This window comes from Peromyscus eremicus, chromosome 16_21 (assembly GCF_949786415.1).
Source record: "Peromyscus eremicus chromosome 16_21, PerEre_H2_v1, whole genome shotgun sequence".
Classification (NCBI taxonomy): Eukaryota; Metazoa; Chordata; class Mammalia; order Rodentia; family Cricetidae; genus Peromyscus; species Peromyscus eremicus.
This window is the reverse complement of record NC_081432.1, coordinates 32,501,635-32,514,682: the sequence shown is the minus strand read 5'-3', so window position 1 is coordinate 32,514,682 and position 13,048 is coordinate 32,501,635. Positions and strand designations below refer to the sequence as shown.

At 42.1% G+C, this 13,048-nt stretch overlaps 1 protein-coding gene across 1 annotated transcript in view; it reads left to right on the top strand.

Moving 5' to 3' along the window:
- Positions 1 to 13,048, top strand: part of Slc9a2 (solute carrier family 9 member A2) — an 86,739-nt gene that overhangs the window by 57,325 nt on the left and 16,366 nt on the right. The window contains exons 4-5 of the mRNA XM_059282141.1: positions 668 to 885; positions 1,513 to 1,715. Of these exons, the coding sequence (XP_059138124.1) occupies positions 668 to 885; positions 1,513 to 1,715 (421 nt within the window). The remainder of the gene's footprint in view (positions 1 to 667; positions 886 to 1,512; positions 1,716 to 13,048) is intronic.

Genomic DNA, 13,048 nt, shown 5'->3' with positions numbered 1-13,048 from the left:
TGCCAGATGGAGTGAGAGAAGGCTGTGAAAGTTGCGCTCCAGTGAGGCAAGTGCATGAGGAATGTGAGTGCCCACCTTGCCAGTGTGTATCTGATCTGACCTTTTTTCCAAGGTATGCCAAGATACCATGCTAAAACAGCTACCCTAGGAGGGATAGCGACGGGCACAAAGTTGTGAGGAAAACACTAGAGAAAAGAAACAGAAACTTCCTTTACTTAGAAATTCTTGGAGCCCATTTTGAATTTCATAGAAACAGACACCACAGACTAGTTGAAATGACATCCAGTTATATGGAGAGGGGTGTGGTGAGGAAGACGAGCAGGGAGGAAGCCGGGTGAAACCTGAGAGAGTGTAGGATGTTATGTTGTAGTTCAAGGTTTTTATATAACGTAGGAATAAAGTCAGAGAAGTGCTTTTATAGGATGAGACTGAGTTTCAAATTACTCTGGACTTTTAAAATTTAGGATGCTCAAAGGAGGGTTGATGGTGATGGTGACCACGGATTGTCAGAGCGTATGGATGTCAGGCGATGAACAGAACGTACAGGGATTATTTAGGGCTCCAGGCAAGCAGAAGGCGGAGGGATTGTTTCATGCTTAGGAGCTGACCCTGGTATTCTGACTGTGCAGAGGCTGTGTTTACATAGAAGCTGCGTCTTTCCCTCTAGAATCACAGCATGTGCCATGACAATGAATAAGTATGTGGAAGAGAACGTGTCTCAGAAGTCCTACACGACCATCAAGTACTTCATGAAGATGCTGAGCAGCGTGAGCGAGACCTTGATCTTCATCTTCATGGGCGTGTCCACCGTTGGGAAGAACCACGAGTGGAACTGGGCATTCGTCTGCTTCACCCTGGCCTTCTGTCTGATCTGGCGAGCACTGGGTAGGGAACAGTCATTTGTTCAGTCAGTGACAATGACCCAGTGGGACTTCTTTCTCCTCCTTCTCCTTCTCCTCCTCCTCCTCCTCCTCCTCCTCCTCCTCCTCTTCTTCTTCTTCTTCTTCTTCTTCTTCTTCTTCTCTTCTTCTTTTCCCCTTCTCCTCCTCCTTCTCTTCTTCCTCTTCCTCCTCTTCCTCTTTCTCTTCCTCTTCCCCCTCCTCCTCCTCTTCTTCTCCTTCTTCTTCTTCCCCTGTTCTTTTCTTTTCCCTTTCCTGTTCTTTTTCCACTGACTTCTCCTTTTCTTCCTAACCTTGTTCTTTTTCCATCCCCATCTGATTTTTCTCTCTCCCTATTTTCTTTGTGTTTCTATATTCTTTCTAAGCTTTTATTGTAGATAAAATTAGTCTCTCTTTACATCTCTAATTCTGATGGGTACAAACATGTTATCCTGAAATGATAAGACCAAGGACCCAAGAGTCCCCAGGATTCACAGGATGGGGTGGGAGGTGGGGCACACACTTTGCACAGTCTCCAAGACTCAGAGGTTCAGAAGCCCAGGTCTGTCCCTATCTATCCCTGTCTGCCCATATTCACACAGTCTGCTCCCTCTGGTTCTCTGTTTGTCCCCAGGTGTCTTTGTCCTGACTCAAGTGATTAACTGGTTCCGGACCATTCCCCTGACCTTCAAGGACCAGTTCATCATTGCCTACGGAGGGCTCCGAGGTGCCATCTGTTTCGCCCTGGTCTTCCTCCTCCCTGCTAATGTGTTTCCCCGAAAGAAGCTGTTCATCACGGCCGCCATTGTTGTTATATTCTTCACCGTCTTCATCCTGGTGAGTGCAGCTATTTCTTCTAGAAAAGTCTCCCCCTTCCTCAGGAGGAAATAAGCACTTTCTGGTCACCCAAGTGAATGCTGGTGGTGGAGGCAAAGTGGCATAGGTGTGTTGAAGCTTTGGGAGTCACCCGAACAAGGAACATGATATTTCCTGTCTGGGTTCATGTGTTGGATGGTACAGGACATTACAAGAGTCCAATTTGGTCACTTGGCCCCCACAGAGGAAACAGTTATTTAAGGAAACTCAGTTCGGGGGATTTGTGTTTACTACTGGAAACTGACAAAGTGCATGCCCTAGCCCTAATCCTTGTCATTTGCCTTGCTCTCCGACCTGGTAAATGTACTTGCTAAGTGCTGGTTGTGAGCCATCACCTTCCAGCAGCTGTTTGACAAGAGTTGGCTGCTGACAGGGCTTCACCTGGAACAGGGAATAGTGAGCCCAGCAGATTGTGGGGAAGCAGTAAGCATGGTTCATCCGTCTTTATAATTTATAATTATATGCCAGCTCTCAGGAGATTATATTCTGTGCATATTCATTTAACAAATATGAGTTTGTTCTGTGACATGCACTGCTGTTAAGAATTTAGAATTCTTACCAGAGCAAAGTATAAGAATATATCCCTGTCTCTGCAGAACTTCCGTTCTTGTCAGGGCTTAGGGGAGGGTGGTATAAGCTGGGAGAGAAACTTGATAAAATATGGAATATCCTTAAAGGGGGAAGATACTGTACAATAAATAAGACAGAGATCAGGAATGAAGAGGGTGGCATAGGCAGAGGGTAGGTCACAACTCTAAATGGATGGTCACAGAAGGGAAAAGTGGGGAATATGACATTTGAGCAAAGGCCAGTAAGAGGCGGAGGCCTTAGCCAAGGTGGAGGACATTCCAGGCACATGTGCTGAGGGAGATCTTGTTTCCTGGATGTGGAATGTTCTTGGCCAGAGTATAGGTTGGGCTAGAGTAACAGAGGCTATGTTGGAGGCTTGTATTATGTAGGGCTGTGAAGAGCCATATAAGGAGCATCACTTCTCCAAAGGAAGGGACACAAAGCAGAGGCCAAGGCAAGTTGAATACATGCCCCAATGGTGGCCAGAAGAGAGGAAAGATCCTGTTGTACATTCTGGACATGGAGCCCACAGGATCTCTCCAGATGTGATGAATGTGGGGAAAGAGGAGGCTTCACTGACTCCCAGGGCTGGTGCCTGACTGAGGGGAAGGATGGACTTACCCTCAAGTAAGGAGAGATCTGTGAGATCAGAAGTAGAGATTGGCAGTTCAATTACAGGCTTGTTGGGCTAGAGATGTCTGTGAGACTTACAAGTGCAGACACTGGCTGGGCAGGTATGAAGAGTTCAAGTTCAGTAAAGAGGCCAGTCCTCAGCTGATGGTATCTGAATCCACAGAATGGGGTGGGTTGAATATGGACATTAAAGAAACAGAAAGGTACCAAGAGTGAGCCCTGAGGCAACCTGACCTTAAGTCTTGGGCAGGGAAGGAGACAGTCATGGAGACTAACACGTGATCTTCATTGTGTGTAACCAACTTCAAGGGCTTCCTAAATACCTTACCCACAGTGTCATCTCGAGTATTTGTTCTTTTAACTGTCAGAACTGTTCTCTGCCACATAACTTCAGGAGCTCATTGTTCATGGTTTTGGGGTAGGGAAAGTAAGGCCTAGAAATTGAAGTTAAACAGTTTTGTGAAATTTATCAGTACCAGATGGGTCTTTACCATGAGCTGAGACTCTGCAAGAAAGCCAGGTGTGAAATAACACTCAGCATTGCATCCCGTGTAGATTCTTCTAGTCAATTCTCCACAAGACAGCTAGGACCAATGGGAGGACAGTGGGCTTTGTGGAATCCTGGCCATGGATGCTCAGGATGCTCATGGATCCTGTCAGCTTGAGAGATGGCACTTTCCCTTCCAACCTCTGTCATCCACACCTTCATAATGCTGCTTCCCTTCAGTGGTTACCTCAGGGTGGTGAGCATGTCAGGTGCCAGGTTAGAGATTTCCTATGTGTGTCATCTCATTTCAGTCCCCAAACAAACCTCTGCGGCAAAGACCGGCATCACCTCCCGGGAGCAAACTCATCCTCAGAGAAGAAAACGACCCCAGGGTGAAGTGCTGAGCCTGGGGCTGGAAAAAGCCGTTTGTTATTTAGCACCCCTGGTTCGCTGAAAGAAAGCAGTGTTTGCTAGGTTATGATGATGTGTGAGTGATGGTGAGACCGTGTACAGAGAAAGACAGTCTTAGGAGATTCCACTGCTGTGTAAGCATCACGGTGCACCTGCACAAACCCACTTACACACCCAAGCTTTGATATAGCCTATTTTAACGTGAAGTTTCTTTGATGCATTGTTTTGTGATGGTAAGGCACCAGTACACACACTGGCTTAGACCTGTGCAGAATCAAGACCGTCGGTATCCCTGTGTCTATTCCTTTCTATTTGTCTCACTGAGAGATCTTCAGGGACAAGAGCCTCCATGGAGCTGTTACCCTCATTGATAACAATGCTTTCTGGAATCCTTTGGAGCACCTGCCTGAGGTTGAGTACAGGGATCTATTTTTATGGGTACAAGGAGTTTGTTCTCAAGTAACGGTGAAAGTATGGTACAGAATGCAAGTGGATGAACAGTGTAGAGTAGTCATTGTTGCTGTCAAGTGTGAAGTGCGGTACATAGCTATACAGGGCATACATTTAGACAGCTGGCAGTCCAGTAGCTCCATTTGTCCCAGTCTCACCACACACAGGTGAGTGAGGCTTTCTGTTCTGGAGTTATAAGGGCTATGGCATCACTGCTAGAGTGTCTTGGCTTCCTGTTGTGCACATGGCCTATTGTTGATCACATGACACACATGTGAGACTTTCACTTCAATTACAGCTGTACTGCACCACTAAGACTCCTATTGACTTGAATCCCCTCCTTAATGTTAGAAAATGCCATATATCCTCTGTGTACTGAGGGGAGGAACATTCTCCTGACTTCATCTTTTCTCTCCAGTGTTTATGGAACATTTGCAACAGGCCATTCAAGTTTCTCTATAGTTGGTTTTATTTTACTCTTTGGGAGCCCACCACCCAGCCCCCCAATAAATACATGGAGACTTTTCCTTACTTATGAATGCCTGGCCTTAGCTTTGCTTGTTTCTAGCCAGCTTTTTTCTAACTTAAGTTATCCCATTTCCCTTTAACTACATTTTGTCTCTGGGCTTTTTACCTTTCTTTATTCTGTATATCTCTTTTTTCTTACTCTGAGGCTGGCTGTGTGGCTGTGGGGCTGACCTCTGGTGTCCTTCTCTCCTCCTTTTCTTACTTCTTCCTCTTCACTCTCTTCCCAGATTTCTCTTCCTATTTATTCTCTCTGCCTGGCAGCCCTGCCTATTTCTCTCTCCTGTTGAGCTATTGGCTGTTCAGCTCTTTATTAGACCAATCATGGGTTTTAGACAGGCAAAGTAATATAGCTTTATAGCGTTAAACAAATGCGACATAAAAGAATGCAACACATCTTTGTATCATTAAATAAATATTTCACAGCATAAACAAATGTAACACGTCTTAAACTAATATTCCACCACATTGGGATAAAATGTGACACAAAGTAATTTTATCTCTTGAATTTTCACCTCCCACAGTTGCCTAGGGCAGAATATATGTGGATACAGACCAGAAGGGGCCAGCCATTTTTCTCTTCTTTCAAGACCCACTGATTATCTTGCCATCACCTAAGGCCCTCCTAGCTGCACAGTGCGTTAGTACGAAGGGGCTGCTCCTTCCAGAACAGATGCTGTCATCTCACAGTACCAGGCACAAAAATAGAATTGTATGACCTTAGTGGGATGAGGAACTAGGTCACTGGGAGAGGACCACAGTCCCCAGCACAAGTACTCAAGTGCCTATAATACAAAGCCAGTCCTCTGCCACAGACACCACAGGCTTGGTGCAATTATAGAATACAACTGGTGTGACTTCATAGAAATATGCTATTTAAAGATAGGACACATCATATAATTTTATTAGGTTTTACTCATTAGTCTTATCAAACATAAAAATACAAATCTAGCCAGGCAGTGGTGGCACACACCTTTAATCCCAGCACTTGGGAGGCAGAGGCAGATGGATTTCTGTGAGTTTGAGGCAAGCCTGGGCTGCAGAGTGAGTTCCAGGAAAGGCACAAAGTTACACAGAAAAACCCTGTCTCGAAAAACCAAAAAAAATATCTATAGTCAGAACATTATGTATAAAAAAAGTATTAAAAATAAATGCCATCAGTCATGGAATGTATGTATAGATGATTTATATTAACACATTAATACCGAGTTATCATTAATAATTTTGGCCTATTTGAAATTGAGACTAAATCAAGAAATAAATGTAAATTATCAATTACCTACATTATATGCCTTTGCACTCACTTTGTTTTGTTTTGTTTTTTGAGACAAAGTCTCACTGTGTAGTATCGGCTGGCCTAGAACTCAGTTTGTAGACAAGGTAAACCTCATATTCACAGAGCTCTGTCTGCCTCTGCCTCCTAAGTGGTGGGATTAAAGACATGTACAATGTGTATGAATATTTGATATTTAATATTATGGACAACTTGTTCTTTTGATTTGTAACAAATCAAAAGTGGGAATCTAAATTTATCTCTTTGCTGACTTGTAGCAACAGTCCCAGGCAACAAGCTATGCTGAACAGCACCACTCTAGACTTTCATATTTTATGCCTTAGGCTATTATCAATGACACTACAGTAAACTCGTAGAACTTAAGACACCTTGGATAGACAATATTGGCCAAAAGAAATCTACGGTTAGCAAAGTCTTTTGTGGAGGTGACGATGAATCTAAGGTATGAAAGATGGTTGGTGAATCCAAGGTATGAAGGATGTGAAACCAGCTAGCATCTGGGCAAATAACATTCAAGGTAGAAGACAGAGGTGGTACAAAATCCTGAAACAGAAAATGCTCAGAACAGGAATGATGATCCAGATGACCACACTGCAGCAGGTAGATGAAGGCACACATTGCTGAGTTCAGAAAGCAGAGGTAGAGTGTGCTTTTAACTGAAGGCTATTGAGAAGCGCTTGTAGCAGGAGAATGGCATGCCTTGAACAGGTATCACTGGCTCTTTGATGGGAGACAAAAATAGAAGCTGGGAGACTGCTATGGGTGCTTGTGCATGTAGGTTAAGGTGTGTAAAGGTCCTAACGGAGAAGAAGGGACTCAGGCAACAGACAGACAGTAGAAACCATGCATTGGCTGCTTTGAGTATGGTAACATGTCAAGCTAACTAACCCTCTGTTGAAGATGCATTTTAGGGTTCAGTTTTGAGACCATGCTAGTGCACCCAGGCTGGTCTTTCCCATTATAAACTAAAGGATCACTTGGTCAAGTTCGTTCTGATGGCCATAGGGAAGGAGTGGCCATAGTTCCCCAGTTTCTACTCATGTTCCTTTTCTGTTCCAGTGTGGGCATACCACTTGACTATGACTCCTTCCTTTCCTTCTCATACTACTCTCATCAGTGTTTCCCTAGACACTACGAACACATACATGCCCATGCATGTACACATGCATGTATACTCCCAACCTTCAAAAAGAAAGAATTTTTTTCTTTTAATTCAGAATCTATTAGTGAAATAAACCTAGAGAGAAATATTTTGGGTTTTTGAGAGAAGATTTCCTCTATGTAACATCCCTGGCTGTCCTGGAACTCACTTCGTAGACTAGGCTGCCCTCAAACTCACAGAGATCTGCCTGCCTCTGTCTCCTGAGTGCTGGATTTAAAGACATGTACCATCATAGAGTACCTAGTTACAAATCCATGCATAAAATTGTGCCTTTGAAATAGAACACCTATTCTTCTCCAAATGACAGCTTTTATGTTGCTGGACCCATTATTCAAGTTTAAAAATTATTTATTTGGTGCTCGCTTCGGCAGCACATATACTAAAAAATTATTTATTTGTGCATGAGTGCTTTGTGTGTGGATGTTTGTGCACCACATACATGCATGCCTGGTACTCTCACAGACCAGGAGAGGGCATCGAATACCCTGGAACTTGAGTTACAAACAGTTATGAGATGCCATGTGAGTGCTGGGAATGAAACCTGGGTCTTCTGTAAGAGCTACTGGTGCTCTTAACCACTGGGCCTTCTCCCCCCTCCCCATTATTAAATTTTAAGATCTATTTTCCTTTCCTTACTTCATAATTTCTTGAAGGATAAATTCTTTCAGTCTGATATATCAAGTTAAGACTAACTTCAAAAATAGGTTACATGTGACATGACTTATTATTTATCATAATTTGTCATGATAATTTAAACATTGCTTAAATCATGTTGCTAATTTGAGTAGCACATTATCATGCCACTGAATGTAGCATTACTTATGGAATAGCAAATGAGTAAACAATCTTGATTTCTAGACATCTGAGTTCATTTTCCTTTCAATAAAACCAGTAATGTTATTTATGTACAATATGACCCCGTTGCTCATGATTTAAAATTACATTACGAACTGTGGGGTGCAGAGCACAAAATGAGACTTGAATAGGGCCAACCTGATCTGGTCTTTTGACCTTGTTCCATGTAAGTTCTATCAGCCTCAGTTTACCTAGCTGTGGGGTATAGATTGTGAGATCGCCCTCTCAGGTTTTATAGGGGAATATGTATATACGGTATAATACCTGACATTGAGTTTTGACCTCATGATTTCATGTAAAATATTAGGCTAAACAATAATAGAAGAGAAAAGTTGACATCTTTCCGTATACTTCAATTTGAGCAGAAAGATAGAGTACCATAATCATTATTTAGTTATCCTTTCAGTCATGCTGAAGACCCAAGAATTCTATAAACCCATTCAATAGCTATCTAGAAGTGAATAAAGTAGATGTAAAAACAGCAACCCATCAGCTCTCTGTCGCCATTGCCCATTGATGATGTAATGCACATCCTTGTGCAGACTGTGAAGCAAGCAGGTGGGTAGTGACACCAGTCTGCTGGTTCAGAGACAGGAGACTTTATTATTCACGGTAGAAGTAGTAGCTAGAACATTGTGTGGCTTTGTGTCAATTTTCCCTAGCCCTTGGTTCCATAGAGGTGATACAAAGGGCCCATGAAGGACATACGCATGTGTAATGGTCTGCTTTATAGGAGAACAACAGAGATTAGGAATTTATCACTGTCTGTGGAGGGTGATGTTATTTTATTTCTCAAGATTGCTCATTGCTGGCACCCTCAGGAATGCCCCTGGTAAAAGACTCTTTGTACAAGCAAGAACATGCGGATGCTCAGGACCCATGGTGCCCTGAGTAATAAATATTTCCTGACTCTGTCTGCCAAACTGAATTGATGGTGCCCCCTATTTTATAGACATTGTGGGGACTCTGGAATGTGCTTCATTTTGTTAATAAATCACTAGGTTTAATTAATATGACATTACCAACTGGGAAGAATTCCATAGAAATCAGGATATTTAATATAGTCCTTAATAAAAAGAGTAAAATGATCCATTATTTTTAAAGGGAAAATTGTATGGTGAACAATTTAGGATGTGTGTTGCCCAGTGCTGTTGACTGAGCAATCAGCGTTAATTTAGTGATGAACAACTCGGGGGATTATTAAGTCTGTGGGGTGGAAAATAATTTCTCTATAGCTATCCAGAAGTCTATGATCTGGAATTCATGATAGAAGCCATTTGGGTGAGACACTCCCCAACTGTGGCGTAAGCCTAAATAGACACCTTTTAAAGAATGAAATGGGAAGAAATTATCCATAGATGAAGGAAGAAGAAATATAAAAATGGTCTGTGTGTTAAGCCTAGAAACACAGCATTATTGGGGAATTGATAAATTGTTGAGGGAGCTAGAGAGAGTGAACATGGTGTTTGGTGACAGAAGAAGCATGGAAGGAAGTGAGCGGCAGAAGCCACGTGACGAGAATGTTCAAAGAGAGGATTCCATAACCTCCGTAAAAAGCAACAGCATCGTGAGTGAGGAGTGGCCATCCTCACCGGAGGCCTGTGATGACCGTGACCTGTTGACTCACCAGACCCAAAGGAGAGGCACCGGAGGCAGCAGATCTGCAAGGGAAGGGGTGACAGGCGAAGGACCCTTGGCACCGGTGCCTTTTGTTTCAGGTTTTCTAAGGTCAGAGCTTCAGCCACACATTTGATTGTGGAAAGTGTAACATGGGCAGATTCCTGTAGCCCACAATGGAGGAAGGTATTGTTTATCAGGAGGCAGACATCTAACAGAGTCCTATGACCACTGTGTAGATGGTGAGTGCTGGAAACCAGGGGCCGTCAAGGAACACTTTATAACTCTCATTCTGTTTATCTCAATCCCAAGTGATTTTTTTTTTCACAACTTGGTTTATAATCTTGGCGATCAAGTTATTAATGTGAGAATGCCCTAATATAAGGTAGCATGGCCATGACAGCGATAGGCTTGTGTGTATGTATGTGTTCATGAGTGCTATGTGTGGTGTGAAAATGTTTGTTTGTATGTGTCCATACATATGTGTGAAGTGTGTGTGTGGTCTGTGAGTGCGTACGTGTGCAGGCATGCGTGTGTCTTTAGGTATGCTTACAGAGGCCAGAGGAAGACTTCAGATATATACATCCCTCTATCACTCACACTGCCTTATTCCCTTGAACTCAAAGCAGAGCCTCTTCCTGAACCAAGCGTTCCTCTTGTTTTTGCATAAGCTGGTGGTCAGTAAGCCCAGCCATCCTCCTGTCTCAGCCCCTGTCCCCTGCATGGACATATGTGGCCATGTCTGACTGTATGGTTTCTGGGGATCTGAATTCTGGCATTGATGCTCATGTAGCAAGCACTCTTACTCACCTAGCCATTTCCCCAGCCAGACAAGGCTGGTTTACAATAAATGGAAAGTTTCTTACAAGTTTCCTAGGGAAATCCTTGCTAAATCACCAAGGAAATATAAAGCGCCCACGTCCCCCTTTTGGCAGTATTAATTCCACAAATCAGAACTCGCTTTTCCCTGTGAATGGCCCAAAAGAACATTTATTTTAACCAATCAACAGATTAGCCTTTCCTCTTCTCTTCTGTCATTGTCAGAGGCAGAGGTGGAGCAAAGCAGAGAGAGATTAAGATGGGGATCTCACTGCCCAGGGACTCTCCACGTCCTTGCTGTTAGGTGAATCTGAGTCAGACAACACTGTGTGTGTTTGTTGTGACCAAACTTGAATGACAGGGGAGAAACTGTTTGTACTTTGCAATTATTTATTTTGACATAGTGTTGGTAAACTTGGGGTTTTTATTTTTAACTTTTTAGCCCCCACAGATAGTAGCAAGCTATGTTCTTCTTGGAAGTTCCTATCAAATTGCTTCCTAGGTAACCCAAGTTAGAAATTTTCCAAAGGGATAAAGTAGGTGTCCCCTCAGAGGTATCCTGTCTCTGTCCTTCCAAACCAAAGGCTTTGGCTCATGTAATAAATTATCCTGATTGGCCGGACATGACATGCACACATGTCACATGCTCTACTTCTAAATAGATGCCCAAGGAGGGAAAGAAGGAGAGACGGAGAGAAACTGAACAGCACCTCACAAATGATTCCTCAGTGTGCTCAGACAACAACATAGTTCTGAGAGATGAACATATACTAAAAGGAATGTCATTTGAATTAGGTGCATAACTTTCAAGATTTATTAATTGTGAACACACACATACATACATATACACACACACACACACGTATATATATATACATATATATGTGTATATATATGTTATACATTTACAAACTGGAGTTGATGGAGTGTATCCACACTTGCTTCTTAGAGTTGGTCAGTGCTCTTTAGTCATTTGGTTCATTGACTTCCAGTCTGACAGTCTAGTAGGAGTCAATGTCAGGATCGGGCCTGCCCATCCTTACTTTCATGTACTGTGGTTCCAAATGCTGGAATATTCCCTTTTATTTACTGACTCAGTGTTGAAAGGGGAAAGGTAATAGCAATCAGTTTCTCCAGAATATGTTAGATGTTTTTAGTGTTAAGAATTACACGGATTTATATATATATATATATATATATATATATATATATATATATGTTGCTAGCATTCAGCTTTCAGTTCTATGGGACATGGAACTCAGTGAAGTCACCATTTCTGAAAATCACAACTGCACTCATTTTTGTTTGCATATGTTAAGATTTCCAGAACGTGTTGATTGGGAAACTGTTATTAGCTCCTGTGTTACTTCCAAGTGGCAGACCGAAATACAAATAGAACACAAGAGACGTCTCATACCAAATTTGGTGAAAATCAGTTTTCACTTAAGAAAGTAAAAAAAAATCAAACTTATGCTAGAAAAATCCTTGTGCTGGATTGATGGAACAAAATTGATGATTTCCTCTGAAAAGGGCGTGTGTGTGTTTGAGCGCATGCGCGCACACGTGCTTGCGCAGGCATTATGTTACCAAAGCCATTTTTAAAGACTAAAAGACAAGCCAAGAGTGATAGCTCACAACTGTAGTTTCAGCAATTGAGAGGCTGAGGCGGAAGGACTGATACACTTTCAAGGCCAGTCTGGGCTACATAGTGAGTTCTAAGCTAGCCTGAGCTTGTCTCAACTCATCCCTATGAATTTTTTTTTTAACATCTAAATACAGATGGAAAAGTGAAATGGAAATCAAATGGCAGACAATATGCTTCAACACAATCCCTCCTCTTGTGAAGAGAGCAACAATCCTTCCCCTGTGTGTTAAGTACTCCAAGTGAGAACCTTGGTGTTCTTCCTGCATACCACCTCTCCTGCCTTTTTTGGTGTCAATATCACAACTTACGTGCACCATAGCTGGTAGACTGTGTTGTGTCTGCAAATTCTTCTTTATTTTCCTTTGGGAAAAAAATTCTGGTTGCTTTTGCTGTTATAGGTTCACTGAAGATTTCTCAAGCTCTGTTTCACAATCTGAGCAACACATTATAATATTGTGTATAGACGTTAGTTAAGAAAAAACTATTTACCCTATTTAGAACTTGAAATGTTTTTTTAAATTTCTCATTTTTCTAATATCCTTCAGTTAAGTTTTACAACTCTCTAAATAAGGGTTTTATGCGATTGTCATAAAGCTTTATATACATGACTATATTCACATGGAATATATCTAATATGTGAGCTTGATATGTACATACCCTGATACACCTTGATATGTACATAATATGATGTAATACATAATACAATAAGTATTGCTACTATGTGATGATTGTTTATACTCTTTAAAATAATAACGTGTGCTGGATTGTGTGTGATAATTTTATACTAGCCTGGTTCTTGCTCTTTTAACATGAAAAGGATTGTCTC